This window comes from Stigmatopora argus, chromosome 12 (genome assembly GCF_051989625.1).
Source record: "Stigmatopora argus isolate UIUO_Sarg chromosome 12, RoL_Sarg_1.0, whole genome shotgun sequence".
In the NCBI taxonomy this organism is placed as follows: Eukaryota; Metazoa; Chordata; class Actinopteri; order Syngnathiformes; family Syngnathidae; genus Stigmatopora; species Stigmatopora argus.
In genome coordinates this window covers 9,773,851-9,789,106 of record NC_135398.1, presented here as the reverse complement: position 1 = coordinate 9,789,106, position 15,256 = coordinate 9,773,851, and the positions used below count along the sequence as shown (strand labels likewise).

The window sequence follows — 15,256 nt, the reverse complement described above, 5'->3', positions numbered from 1 at the left end:
GGAAAGAGAAAAACCTCCAGATTAAAGCATAAATCTTCCGAAGATAAATAAATATAGAATCCCCCTCCCAAAAAAACCACATATTTTTTTTAGGAAAGTTACCTGTTTAAAAGAAAAAATGCCACAAATATAAATAAGATTAAAAAAAGAAAGAAATTAAAATTAGGCTATTAAAACTGTCCATTTAGTTCCTTTGTTCCCATGGAGCAACAGTGTTGGATAAGCAGGAGAGAAAAGGAAAAGGAAGATGTAGGGAGCAGAAGGCATGTGAACGTCCTTGTATCATGGCTGGACTTGTGCATGGACATCCATCTGTCAACTTTGTTCCGCCTTCATCTTATGACTGCATGCTGACTAATCTCTAAATGTGGTAATGAATGAATGATGGTGCTGCTTTTGACAACACAGAAAGTGCCTACTTACCGCGATCCGACCATGCACATTGTCCCCGATTTGTTCACGTAAAGAAAACTCATTACACTGATGAGAGGTGCAAGGGGCTTATCAGTGGATTAATATCCTCTCAAATGTGCTGCTCATAAACCTAATACATACTGCATATGTATCATACCATCACCAATATTCACGGTTGAACGGTCTGTCGGACAAGTGGTTAGCGTGTTGGCCTCACAGTTCTGAGATTGAGGGTTCAATCCCAGTTCTGGACCTTCCTTTATGGAGTTGGCATGCTCTCCCGGGCTTGCGTGTTTTTTTCCCAGTTTCCTCCCAAAAACATGCAAGTTAGCCTGGTTGAATAATGTAAATTGCCCGTAGGTATGAGTGTGTGTGAGTGGTTGCCTATTTCCTTGCACCCTGCAATTGATTCGCCACCAATTCAGTGTCCCCCGCCTGGTGCCCATATAGTTGGCTGGGCTCCAGCACACACCGTGAACCTTGCAAGGATAAGCCCTATGGAAAATAAATAAATGAACAATATTCACAGTTTTGCAACCCTTTCTGCCATCCTTCACTTGAAAACAGCTTATAGATTTTCTATGGGAGTTTGCCAGTCAATTAACCCAGTTCCTTTCATGCAACCTTGATTTCGTTAACAAAAATATTCTTTCATCCGGATAAAGGAATCAGTAGCATCGAACCACAGTGCAGTTGTTCTCTTTAGGCAAGGCAGCGCTTTTGATATTGGTTCAGGACTGTACTGAATTAAGGAATGCAGGTATTTGTAGCCAATTTCCTATATGTGCCTATGTATGGCAGCTTTCCAGTTTCTATGCACCTACCGCAACCCCAATACACTACTTTTGGAGCAACTCAAAGGTTTTTCAGTTTTTTCGAACCAACTTAACCAAATTTCGCAAACTAGCAAAATACAACAGTGAAAGATTGAAAGCCTATATTATTGACCAAAAAAACAGAGTCCCCCAAAATTGAATTTTGCTCAGGGATACATACATAATGGAGGTGCAGTGACTTTTTTTTAGTCGGCACATTTAAGCGTGGAGGATGCAGGGATGCAGCAAGCGATGTGGAGTAAATAAGATTGTTGTAATGACGGAAAGGCGTGTAGGTGGCAGAGGAAGAGAGGATGAGGGAGAGAGAGCGAGAGAGAAGGGGGGACGATATGTGTGTGGACAGTCCCATTATTGTCATCGTCTTGAGTCTTTACGTCGGCCTCGCACTGCGCACGCGTGATCCCAGCTGAGCCGCACTAAGTTGCGAGCGGACGTCGCTCCTTCTTGGCATTTTTTTGGAGGAGGGGGGCGGGGGGTGTGTATTCATTTATTCTTGGCGTGTAGACATGAAGATCCCGGTGCCTCGCAGTGGATAAAGTGCGCTCTCGCTAGCAAACAAGAAGAAGGGAGCAGAGCAGCAACCACCAGAAGCAGACTACATCTTCAGTTTATGAATGGCCCCGACATGGAGGACGCGCCGTTTGAGAAAGTCCGAAGCCGGCGGAAGAGAAGTCCGTGTCCGCCGGGCTGCCCGGTGAGCAGCATTGCCTGCGAGGACGAGTTCGACTGCAAGGAGCTGGAGTCCCTCTTCCAAAACTATAACCTGAAGCTGGAGCAGACGTCCACGCTCAAGGCTCTGGCAGTGCTCATCGTCATGTCGTCGGCACTGGCCGGCGTGGAGCTCCTCGGCGGGGGCGGCCACCCCACCATCTCCAAGGGCTCGCACCCGGTGCACTGCGTCGTCTTCACGTCGCTCTTCATCGTCACCAACGTCAAGTACCTGCAGGTGACCCAGCTGCAGCAGATCGTCAACCTGAGCCTGCTCTTCGGTTTCACCTTCGCCTTCTTGTGCTGTCCCTTCTCGCTGGGAGTCGCCGGCTCGGAGCCGCAGACGTCCCCCGATCAGGGCGTGTGGCAGCTGGTCCTGGTCACCTTCGTCGCCTACGCGCTGCTGCCTGTCCGGACTTTGCTGGCCGTCCTCTTTGGACTCCTGGTGTCCGTCTCACACCTCATTGTGACAGCCACTTCTGTCAGGACGCAGAAACTGTGGAGGACGGTGAGCACGCGCGCACACACGCGTACGCAGGGAGCTACGTGCAGTTTACTCACAAACGTTCACGCGCTCACCCCAAAACAGCACCCCACGCTCACAAACACACTCACACGTGCACGTCATTTAAATTTGCCCTCACACTCACACAGGCACACTAATACACTTCATCTTTAATAGGGCAATTGTTGGTCAGAAGATGTTAATCACATTAAGCCTTGGCGTCCACATACGTGGACATCACATTAAGCCTTGGCGTCCACATACATGGACATCACATTTTCATTCATGCAGGCCACATTATTAACATTTGGTATGATATGACCCAAAATGTCCACATATTTGGACACCAGGGCTTCATTATAATTATATTGTTCCTTTTTATTTCTTTTAAATTATTAGTCATCATTATATTCAACTGTTATTTCAATACATTCATTCATTTTCCACACCGCTTGTTCTAACAGGGAATGTGGGGGGTGCTGGAGCCTATCCTAGCCAACCTTTGACACCCTGAATTGGTTGCCAGCCAATCGCAGGGCACAATGAGATCAGCAACCATTCATGTGCACACTTACACAGCGGAACAAGTGTTCAACCAGCCTACTTTGGATGTTTTTGGGATGTGGGAAGAAACTGGAGTACCCCAGAAAAACCACACAGGGTGGGAATGGAATTTAATATTTTAAAACAATTTAAATCAATGACGTATTAATAAAATCTAAATGAATGACATCAAAATTGATAAATTATGCGAGTTATTGCCCTCAATAACACTCTAGTGTGGATTTTTGTTTTCCATGGTGTATTTAACCTATTGGCCGCCATTGACAGCAAATACGTCCAATTCATTTAAACTAGGAGGACTGACTGTGAATTTTCATCTTTCGATGCAATCGAAGATGCTAGACATTCACGGCATTTTGAATGAAAGTGATCGCTGCCAACCTCTCCCAGGCAAAATGGATTGGATGTCTTATGCCGCCAATGGGCACGGTGAACGAGTGGTTAGCACATCCAACTCACAGTTCTGAGATCGAAGGTTCATTCCTTGGTAAGGTCCAACCTTCTTTGTGGAGTTTGGATGTTCTCAATGTGCTCATGTATGCTCTCCCATAGAACAACACAATTACATGTCACTCACACATGTAATCTCACATGGTCCAAAGTACACACCCTCATAAACACACACAGTATGGATCTCTTTGAGGCCTTTCATTTTTTAATATCACCTTCCTATGACTTATGTTCTGTGTACGTACTCATTTTTTCTATAGCTTGAGGCAAACAGATTCAAGTTAAGGGCACAACTGGAGACAAGCCCTTTCTTGTAAAAGGCCTTGACTGTAGACACACTGAATGAAGTTCCTTTACATTGGGTGGTTAATTAAATGGCACCAACACTTACCTTCTCGGCTTCACATGAGCAGCATTTGACCACAGTTGTTTAGAGCCATTTAGAGCAATGCAAGTGATAATTTCCCTTGGAGTGTACAACCAGTTTTTGCCTCTCTTATTGTTTGCACGAGCGAATACTTGGCATTTATTATTGCCTAAACTTGGAATTAAGCAACTAGGGAAAATCTTGAGCAAAAGTATCTTTCAGAGCTCCAGGTTGGATGAGACCTGCTTAACCTCACATATCTTTTGCCTGGGAGCTCATCCAAAGAGTCCCCCCTTTCATGCCCTTAGTAGACAATGATGCAGAGGAAACGTTTGAATTGTACACCATGTAGTACAGTCACTGTCAGTGTTTGAAGACAACTGGAGTGGATGCATGTGTGGTCCATCACGTCGCGGCATTTGATGAACATGTGATGAACTGAACAAATCTTCATTTGCCCTTTGTTTGTGACACGTACATGGCGACCAGGTTTCGAGGCAGCTATGTTTTGTTGTACTCGGCTGGTAGCAAGTAACTTGAGTACAAATACTTTGTACTTAAGTAAATATTTGTGCTGCTGCTGCTGCTTCTGGAAATATGTGGTTCCAACACTTAATTTCCAGCCATCTCCCCCTGAGGCTGATTCATATCCCTCATGGTAACAGACACACTGTTTCTCCCCCCTGTCCCTCTATTTGTATGACTCACCACAGCTACACCACAGCTAAGGTCTGCTGAAGTTCATTATTTTGTCAAATCCTTCCCTGGAATATCATTTCACCATACAATGCAAAGAAGAAACGCCACTAAACGCATGTTTGCTGTAATGTCATAGCTCAATGAGTCAGAAGGAGCTGTCCTTTGTGCTGAACTAGCTCACAACTTGTGTGTCCTTTGCTGTCAGAAATAGGTTACAGCAGGAGTTTCTCAATGGCTCTCTATTAATGTAGGCCTGATTTCTGAACTTTATAGAGCTGGATTCCTAACTGTACTGTTTCATGTTTAATATGCAGATGTCATGGCATGGATGTAGCTCCAAAATGGATCAAGTGAACTGTGAGAACACCCAAGCAAATCTCCCGTAATTATTTACAGTTGCTTTGTAACGACCTCCATTAAAAAACAGTGCTATTTTACAAATAAAATACGAGCATTATTTTCTCGCTCATAATTCCTCCTTCGAATGAGTTTGTAAAAATGTCCCCGTGAGCGTCCTTGTAGACAGCAGTGATATATATGTGCTAACTGCGGTTATTGCAGCATACTTTGTGGAAAAACACATCCATTCACATTCATTGCACATGTCTGTGATGCTGGAGGTTTGTTTATTGTCAGACAAATCATCACAGTGTAACACTAATATGACATTATGACAAAGTAATACATTAAACCAATGCATTGTGAATTAGTTTATCATCATATGGTAGTTTATTGATAAATGAATGGCCTGAAGATATATTGAGAATACATTTCTTTCTTTCCACAAATGCTGGTCTACCAGGGTGACAATGTGAATGTTCAAACTAGTAAACTAACCTTGGTGAAAGGGGGGGTTAAGGTCGAAAGCGGTCAGGCCAGCGTGCAGTTATCCACTGTGATGGATGTTGCACCTCACACGCCCTCTCATGCTTTAATGTTGTATTAACAACAGCATATGTAAACATGCACTATGGATGGGAGAGCATCTAACAGCTATGTATATCTATTCAGTTTTTAGATAGCTCAAAAGAAGCACAGTCAGGAAAATATCATTTCAATGATATACATATATAGATCATATCTAAATTCTAATTTTTTTTGTTTAACTGTTGCGAATCAATCATTTCAAATCCGATTAGAAAAATTTCAATAGTTCCATTAGTCACAAATTATTTTTCACATTTTGTGTTAGTTATAAATGTGCGGTCATCAGATTTTTCTGTTTTCCTACTCATTCATATTTAACATTTAGTTGACAAATATGCATATCCTTATGCATATAATTTTTCTTCTTTATAAATATGACGCTTTTATTTGAAACGTTATATTAAAGCTGGTGTGTGTAAAAATGTACACAAGCGTGGAAGTTGATGATTTACTTTAAATTCCAGTAATATTTGTTTGTCTGCTTGTCTATTGGCAGCTGGTGGCTAACACGGTGCTTTTTACCAGCGTCAACCTGTCGGGCCTGTTTGTGCGCATCTTGACAGAGCGAGCGCAGAGGAAGGCCTTCCTACAGGCACGCGACTGCATAGAAGAGCGACTCCGAATGGAGGACGAAAATGAGAAACAGGTGCATATCATCCTAAAAGCACTTGGGAAAAGGAAAGACTTTAGTATCTTTCGTATTTCGATCGCACAGGAATTACACGACACTATGTGTTGCACCTCAATACAGTAAACGTTAAAACTACCTCCATCTAAAAAGAATATGAAGATCAGCAGGAATAGTCAGCGTTATTGTAGTATCCACTCAAAATCAATGTATAACAATATTGAAACAATTTAAAAGCAGCAATTCAGAAATATTAACTTATTGGCTGCACTTGACACAGATCGAGATCAATCCTTTTTACCTGGGAATGCCAGGAGTTCTAGTTAAATGGATTAAGAAGTCAATTAGTGTTAATGACAGTGTATTAGATAACAGTCATCAACAATGTAGTAACAACTATGTTACCGTGACCTAACCTTTCCTGTGTTTTTTTTTTTTCTACCCACATGGAAACACGAACTTAGGAGCGCCTGCTCATGAGTTTGTTGCCCAGGAACGTAGCCATGGAGATGAAGGAGGACTTCCTGAAGCCCCCAGAAAGGATCTTTCACAAAATCTACATCCAGCGTCATGACAATGTCAGGTAAAGGATTTGACAAGATTAATGAGGCCCAACTTGCTTTTGCTGCTTTTTAACAGGCAAAGTTTATGTGCTATTTCTAGTTTGTACGTGGTCAGCCAGGGTTCTGTAAACCACTTCCAAAGTTAATTACAAAGACTTTTGATAAATTAAACTGAGAGGATAGTCAACTCCCAACTTCTACTACCATATTATGATACATTTATATCACAATAACATCTGACCCATTTTGGCACTACTAATTCATTACAGACCCAGTGAACCCTCACATTGGAAGATGTCTGCCTGCCAGCATAAACACTGTCTAACTACATTCAAAGATTTGTCGTTTTGGATCATTAAACAGAACCAATCTGACGTCCACTGACATAAAAGATCCAATTAGGGACTTGCTAGGAATAGGATAATAGGCCACTAGTGTGCAACGTCAGGGTCATCAAAACCTAGCTGCACCCTGGAGGAAAAAAAGGCTTGTGAGGTTTTGTAGAAAGAGAAACTTAAAAAGACGATAAAGACGATTTGTGTGGGAGTCATTCCAGCAAATGATGTTCCATTGGAAGGCAACTAATGATTATTATGTTTCTCAGGAAGGGAAACTGCAGCATCTTGGTTTTGTCGATGAATATAGTGAACTTTCTCTTTCAAGATTCAACATCTTTATATTCATCATAGATTAAAATTTCCAATGATACCTTGTTCACTAGAACTGGTAAAACAATAAGCAAATGAGAGGCTTTTACATCGCACTGGGATAAAGGGTTACAAAAGATGATCTGGACTATCATTGATTTCTATAACACCTGCTGTCTTAGTTATAATGATAATTAGTAATGATTTTGGTATGATTGTGATAATGTTTGTATGCAGATTCTTCTTATACCAATCTTATTCATATTTAAATGTAGAAAAGTATTAAAGGATGTGAACAAAGAAAAAAACTGCCAATCCATGTTAAATAATATTAATTATTATTGTTTTTCACAGGCTTGGAAAATGTAAGTTATTTAAAATGAAATCATTTTATAAAGCAACTTCCATGGTTACTACATCCCAGCACAAAAAATAAAAATAAAAGACTGAAGTAAACAATTACAAAGAAAAAAAAGAGACTAAAATATAGTGCCTTTGCAATGGGTCCCTTAAATATCACACTTGATAAAAACAATAGACCTACAAATGTAATTAGTGAGTGTATGTTTGGTTGTACAGTGCATTGGATATTTGTTCCTTCTTATTTTATTGGGTCAATACAGATATTTAGTTGTTTGTATGAGTGCTCTCATTGTCAAAGCTGCAGGGAGTATGTTGAAAACGAAAGTTAGCTTTGCCACGGGATTGAGGAGCTACAAGAGATTAATTGTAATAGAGATAACCAGATTCTTGTTGCGTAATATTGTGTGCCTAAATATAGCTTCCATTTCAAAGGCGTTTCCCTGATTGCTTTTGTGGCTCGGACCCCTCCCTCCAGATATTGTGCTCCCCCGCTCTGAGAGGCAATCAGATTGGACGCAGAATGGGATTCATGTAATTCGGGTGGACTTTAATTAGAAAGGAGGCACAGCATGCGGCTCAGTTTACGCTGAGCTTTTCTTTATTATGTTCGGCCAAGGTGGGCACCGTTTTCATCTGATTAGAGTCCAGCAAAGCGGATATTGTTGTGATCAGCTGCTAAAAAATGTGATTAAACTCTAGCAAAAGCAACCTCTGTTTTCCAATAATGTCATGTATACAAAGCATACATTGCTGTATTTTTCTTTTTTCCATGATTTAGATCAGTTCCAACGTGAGTTAATAACACACAGTTCCATGTTGACAACAGGCTTCTGTCATTTTCTTTTTGTTTCCCAGATTTTAGATAAGATTCAAATTTCAGTTGCATTCTGCAAAAATCCAATTTATCCATTTTTTTAATATCTATATTTAAATTTTGACGCACATGCTAATTTCCACTGCCAATATTTCCTCTAGCTTCACATATCACAAGTTCACATGGGTGCTATATGCAGATTTCACACCTCCATGTTCCACACAGGTTTAAAATATCTTTGAAGTTATGCAGTCAAAATGTGCAAGAAAAGAAGAAACTATAAAGATTTCTTAACCATACTCTATGTTGGACAATGCTAAAACAATCCTCCTGTGAGAAATATCCATAGGAAGAAATATCTTGCTGTGCTTAACGCTTTTATTTTGTATAGTGTAGTCCAGATGACAGGCAAAGCACAAAACAAACCTCATAATTTCACCATAGTTCTGTCAAAGTTTAGAATTTAGAGTTTTAGAAGGAAGTAGTAGCATAAGGAATAGAATGAAAGATCCTATTTAAAGCGTGTGTACCCAGCTTTGATGATTCTTTGCTGCTGATAATGCCTAGATAGAAATATTCACTTTTTTTAAGTGAGGAAAAAAAGAGCTTGATTTGGCTGCGAGTCCTAAGTAGGCACTGCGGCAGGATTTATTGTGTTATCTTGAGAGATTAAATAACTGGACATGTGTTGTGTGGGCTTTCTATTCAAAATGTATTTGGGTTTTCTCCAGTTCTTTGCTCTATTATTGTTTGCTGTATGTACCCACAACGCAGTGTCGCATCAGGCACACTGTTTGCAGATTTGCACCAATGCAACATTCAGCGTTCTAAATATTTGCCCATCACAGATGGTGGCCAATTCACGTGTCGCCATGAATTCACTTGCTATTTTTTAGTCGACATCTTGATAAGTTTAGATCACACCAAGACTGACACAAACACTCCCCGTTTCACACAAAATAAAGGCAGCAGTGAAGTATTTGTGGTGAATAGACCTAAATAATTTGATGTTAAAATTATATTTTTTACACCCTAAGCCTACATAAATTAATGGTAGAACAATTCTTCTTAAAATACAAAATTGTCTTTGTGGGGAAGCTGTCTTAGCCATGCCATATCCCAAAAATGCTTTAAAAAATCCGGTGAAAATGCATTCAGCCCTTGCGATTTATTGTTGGGCATTTTAAGAGCTTGAGTTCTATGACAATGGTATGTGGATCGGAGCCCGCATTTAAAAAAAATGTCATTATGTAATTTGTATCCAATAATTTAATCCTTGAAACATGAATGTGTTTCAATAAAGCATGCTTTACAATAAATGTGGTCCCTTTACATTTGCTAGATGTGCATGTGTTGAAATACAACATCACATTTGTATGCTAGGATGTCAAAAATGAGTATGGCTATTTCACTAGCTTCACAAAAAAAACTCATGTTCCACTATAAACTGCCCCGCTTTGAGGATACAGTGCTAAAAAGGTCCTGACGGCTGGTTAATATCCTTGAATGACTCCTCTCTGGCACCTGACGGCAATCGTCCTCACCTTGAGCCCCGTGAGAATATTCTGCCTTCTATTTTCAGTCACTGTGCTTTGACTGTGCCGCCAGTCAAAATGGGGCAGACGTAGTCTGGCTCGCTCCCTCTTTTTAATCTTTCCTCGCCTGCTGCTGGCCATTAATTGCAGCCTTTGATTCGTTTGCCGTCAAAAATCCAAAGTTGCTGTTCACACTGACCTTCTAAATGTCATTTAAAGAGCTCCCTAGCTGCTAATCTCATCTGCCAAAATTGTAGGAAAATAACAAGTCATTTCTTTCCTTTTTCTCCCTCTTTTTTCCCGTGGCAGCATCCTGTTTGCAGACATTGTTGGCTTCACCAGCCTGGCCTCTCAGTGCACTGCTCAGGAACTGGTTAAACTCCTCAATGAGCTTTTTGGAAAGTTTGACGAGCTGGCTACGGTGAGTCTGTTTAATAAACATAAACACATCACACTTTCCTCATTTCAATATGGCCTTGGGAGCCCATCATAAAAAAGTGAAATGACCCCTGATAGGAAAATGCTTTTCTATCCTTGATGCTCCATGAGCACAATGCTCATGGCTGTCAGCTCAGCGGGATGTTGCAGTGAATACTGGAAGTCCTTGTGATGTGTAATGTGATTACTGAGCGCTTCATTTGAGGAGGACTCTAATCTAGTCCGGATTCGCCCCAGGCTCAACTTTTCCTCCACGCTGGCTGCGCAAAAAGCTTGAATGGAATTGCACTTAGCCCCAAGTGTCCAGTTAGACTTAATTGAAAATAGTTCACGTCTCACTCCACTGGAAATGAGCATTTGCACACAATGGCTAATACATTGTAATTTTTTAATTAGAGTGTATCCACACCAAGAAAGTCCATAGTTCGTTTTCTTTCCAAATGGGTTTTGGTCCGGACCCTTTCGGTTCAGATCCTTTTCACATTGTAATTTTTGCAAGAGATCTAGGATTTGACAACCAAACTACGCATGTCCAAATATTGTTCAATCATTCGACAAAATGGTCTAGGCAAGGTAACAGGATAAAATACTAAAGTGAACTATCACAAAGATCCAGCTTGCAGCACTTATGCTCATTTTGATATGGTTCATCCGACTACAAGCGTTTGCGGGCAATTTGGCAAATGAGAGGGTATTGACGCATCATGAATTTTATGTGTAAATATCTGCAATGTACTAAACGAGGCATCTTCGTTGCTTTTCCTTGCAAATCTACAAAGAAACACTTTTTTTTTGGTAAAATTCGCATTAAAAATGATTATATACTACATGCCTGAGGGAAAAGTATCGCAGCAAAGCAGCACACTGCTTTTTGGGTAGTTTGACGAGATCAAACTATAGCAACTTGAACCGACCTACGGCCACATTAACCAAACTACAAAATCATTAATTATTCAAAATATACACAACATTCTTCCTTTTTTCTCTCAATTAAAATCTATGTATATATACAACAATGTAAGTGACAACTCGCATGTAAACAACTTTACCATCGCAATGGTTTAGGAAGTTGCAGTTCTAATTGACGTCACAGAAATGCCGGACTATTTTATTTGATTTATTTATGTGTAAAAGCCATTTCACTGGTTCTTGCTTGAGTTCTATATTTAACTTGCTTGTTTACATGCATCAAGAGAAATGATTGAGGCTGGTATTAGGCTACATGGTTCAAGTGACTAAATTCTGATTTTGGGCTTTCTAGACTGTCATCTTAGTGCTTGAGAAAAAATAATTGAATTGAATTATCTTCAAATCAGAATTAAGCAATACAAAGTAATGAAGTGATGACAGTGCTTTTTTTTGTCCTGGTGGACTGAGTTTTAAAATAGTTGCATAAAAAAGACTAATGTGGCCCTAAATATCATTCCTGATTGATTATTTATTGACTTCTTCACAAGCCCTTCACCATATCATTAAAATTATTATTTTTTTAAACATACACACACGACCACACCTTCATATTAGACAATACCATTCATTCATTTTCTGAACCGCTGTTTCCCCATTAGGGCCATGGGGGGTGCTGAAGCCTATCCCAGCTGACTTCGGGCCAGAGGCAGGGGACACCCTGAATCGGTGCCCAGCCAATTGCAGGGCACGAGGAGACAGACAACCATGCACACACACATAGCTAGGGGCAATTTAGAGTGTCCAATCAACCTACCATGCATGTTTTTGGAATGTGGGAGGAAACCGGAGTACCCGGAGGAAACCCAGACATGCAAACTCCACACTGGTGGACCGACCTGGATTTGAACCCAGGACCCCCAGAGCTGTAAGGCCGACGTGCTAACCACTCGCGCCGCTGAGCCGCCCCAGACAAAACAATTTAAACACAATTTTATCTTTATTAAAAATGTTAATATCACACAACATTTTTTATGTTGGGCTTTTGCACACTTTTTTTAGTGCATTTCATACCCACCAAACCATGTTTTGCATCTGACCTTCTGAAAAACCTTAAACCTTAATAAGTCCATTTATTTGGTGAAAGAGTTAACCAGAGCAGTTCTGAAGTGTCAATTTTAAAGGCAACCAGCTATTCCAGTCTTGTGCTTCTCGGATCTTTTCCATTTTTTGTGTGACAGTTGAATTGATGGCTGGAGCTTGTCCTCTCGTGTCGTAGCTCCACTCCAACCCAAACCCCTCCCTCACCATGACCCACTTGGGCAGGAAGTGGCGGTCAGCTGTGACTCATCAGCATGGCAGTAACTGCGTGCACGGGTGGTCTGCCTGTGACATTTTACTTTTTTTTCCCCCTCCGTTTTCTTATAAAGAGTGGGTGATAGCACATGGCCATGGGGTGTCATCTCGTAATAACATTCCAGCACCGTCCCCACACCACCTGTCCACTCTCTGGACCAGTCAAGCTGCATGGGAAGTGGGCCAGGAACACAAAGCGCTTCAAGAAGCACACCCAGTCACTCAGATTCTCCGCAAACAAGCATTTCCGATTTTGAACAATAATAACTTTCATTAGATTTTTTTGAATGGAAAGCAAAAAATTGCAGACTCCTATCCTTGTGAGGATAAGCGGTTCAGAAAATGAATAATTGACTCGTAGTTAGTTGCTTATTATTGGGATACAGTATTGTTCCCATAAACATTATTTCAAAAAAAGATGTTATGTATTCTTAAAAACTGTGATGTCAAAGTAGCCTTTGTATCATTGAATGACAGATCCCTTCAAATACGCAATGACTTGCAAAATATTAATTCTGCAAATGATGTAGCACATTATATGGAACGTCGCATTTCCAAATTATACTATATGGAAGTCCCCTTGACAAATTCCAAGGTACCGTACATGGTGACAATAGTTCACATGCTCCATATTTTCAAAATGGGCATTTCCTAATTAAATGTTACCAAAATATATAAATATTTCATCGATTTAAAGTTTTATTACCATGAAATTAACAATTTTAAAAAAATGATATTTTACTTATCTATTTGAAATCAAACCTTTACAGAATACCATGTTGGAAGACCACTTGTCATATAACAGTAAAAATAGGGTTTCCAGGAAAGCTACTCACACTGATAAGTGTCAGCACTTTGATTCCCAGCACCCACTGGAACACAAGCTGAGAGTAATTATAACTCTTCAGCGCCAGAATCTGCTGACTGCTGCTGCGATTGAAGATTAGCGGCGTTAGCACCTCAAGAAAGCTTTGGGGCTTTCCCCTTCCCTCCTAAAACACAAAACCCCTCCAAGACAATCCAAATCACAAGTCCTCCAGTACATCAGATCGGTACAGTAGCTGGTGTTGACAGGCTATTTAAGAGATGGCGTTTCCTTTCTGAGTGAGCAAATTGACATGCCAACTGCTCCCCTCACTCACCAATTCATACACTTTGAATCTCCTGTGGTCTGTCTAGCCAGCTCCCAAAACAACAGCTTTTGCAATGAGATGCTTTCTAACATAAATAGCACTGGCTGGGGGTGTTTGCATATATTCTATACACGTGTCTATACGTTTATGACTTTGTCGTGGGCCTCTTTGTCAAGGTTCCTGTGTGTGTCTTTTTTTTTTTTGCTGTCACAACACCTCCGTGCATCACAGCTTCCAGACTCCTCCGCTCCTTGTTTCACAGCTTCTTGATTGACACGCAGAAGCCTACTTCCCTCAACTGTGTCTCCTATGCCCCGTGGTTTTCCCTGCACTCGCCCGCTTTCTTTCTTGCGTTGTCTCAGGCTTCCATTTTTAGATGACTTAATGATGTATCTGTCTACTGTCTGTTTGCATTTCGAATTGAGAAAACTACCCTTATCGTTCACCCATAAACATTTTCAGGAATGTCCCAAAGTATGTGTTTGAATGGTGTTTCATACAACAAATTCTTGCAAATATATTTACTGATATATATATATATATATATATATATATATATATATATATATATACGTATATTATATATATATAGTATATATACATATATATACATATATACACATATATATGTGTGTATATATGTATATATACTATATATATAATATACGTATATATATGTATATATGTGTGTATATATATATATATAATATATATTTATTTCACTCCATAAAATTGTCTGTGCTGTGCCCAAAATGTGTGTGCTCGTCAGTAGCTTAAAACCTAACGTGTAAACACAAGCCAAATGCCCTTACAGGGTTTTGCCTCTTGAACAGATGCAAGGATCACTGCTAAATCACAGTGTTCCCGAAAGACGACTGTGTGCTCATCGCTGTGCTGACTAGAGATCCGTTCAAAATAAACATGCCTGTTTTAGATTAAATGAAATATATTGGAATGATGGCCCTAGCTACAGAATGGTAAACACTTTTATTACACCTAAAATGGGCAAAGCACTTTTTCCCCTTCAATTTAAAACACTTTCAACTTCCATTCCTTCTCAATATAAGATTCATCGGTCAAAATATAGAGTGGACAATATTGCAGCATACATTAGCCTGTTCTGTCTCATTCAAATAGGGCGCTGCTCACAACACAAACTGTAATATAACAGGTTATTTCAACTCAAGAACAGCTTTTGTTGCTATGACCACAAGTTTTGTGCCAAAAGTTGCACTTAAAGAGATTCATTCTTGAAGGATTAGGGTGGGTGCTGGTTGCCATGACGTTTTTGTGCCATTTGTACCACGGCTGTTTTGACCGATCAGAATAGCTTAATGCGATTGGCTGGCCACCGATTCAGGGTGTCCCCTGTCTGGTGCCCGTAGTTAGCTGATAAAGCCTCC

The 15,256-nt window shown here is 40.3% G+C and overlaps 1 protein-coding gene across 2 annotated transcripts in view; it reads left to right on the top strand.

Moving 5' to 3' along the window:
• Window positions 1–801: 801 nt before the first annotated feature.
• The window catches only part of LOC144086098 (adenylate cyclase type 1-like), a 28,086-nt gene continuing 13,631 nt past the window's right edge, over window positions 802–15,256 (top strand). The window contains exons 1-4 of one of the 2 annotated variants that reach the window (XR_013304339.1): window positions 802–2,466; window positions 5,967–6,116; window positions 6,563–6,681; window positions 10,330–10,441. Coding sequence is in view for 1 of the 2 variants with exons in the window: in XM_077615890.1 (XP_077472016.1) it covers window positions 1,861–2,466; window positions 5,967–6,116; window positions 6,563–6,681; window positions 10,330–10,441 (987 nt within the window). In the remaining variant the exon portion in view is untranslated. The remainder of the gene's footprint in view (window positions 2,467–5,966; window positions 6,117–6,562; window positions 6,682–10,329; window positions 10,442–15,256) is intronic. The other variant, XM_077615890.1, reaches the window with a different exon arrangement.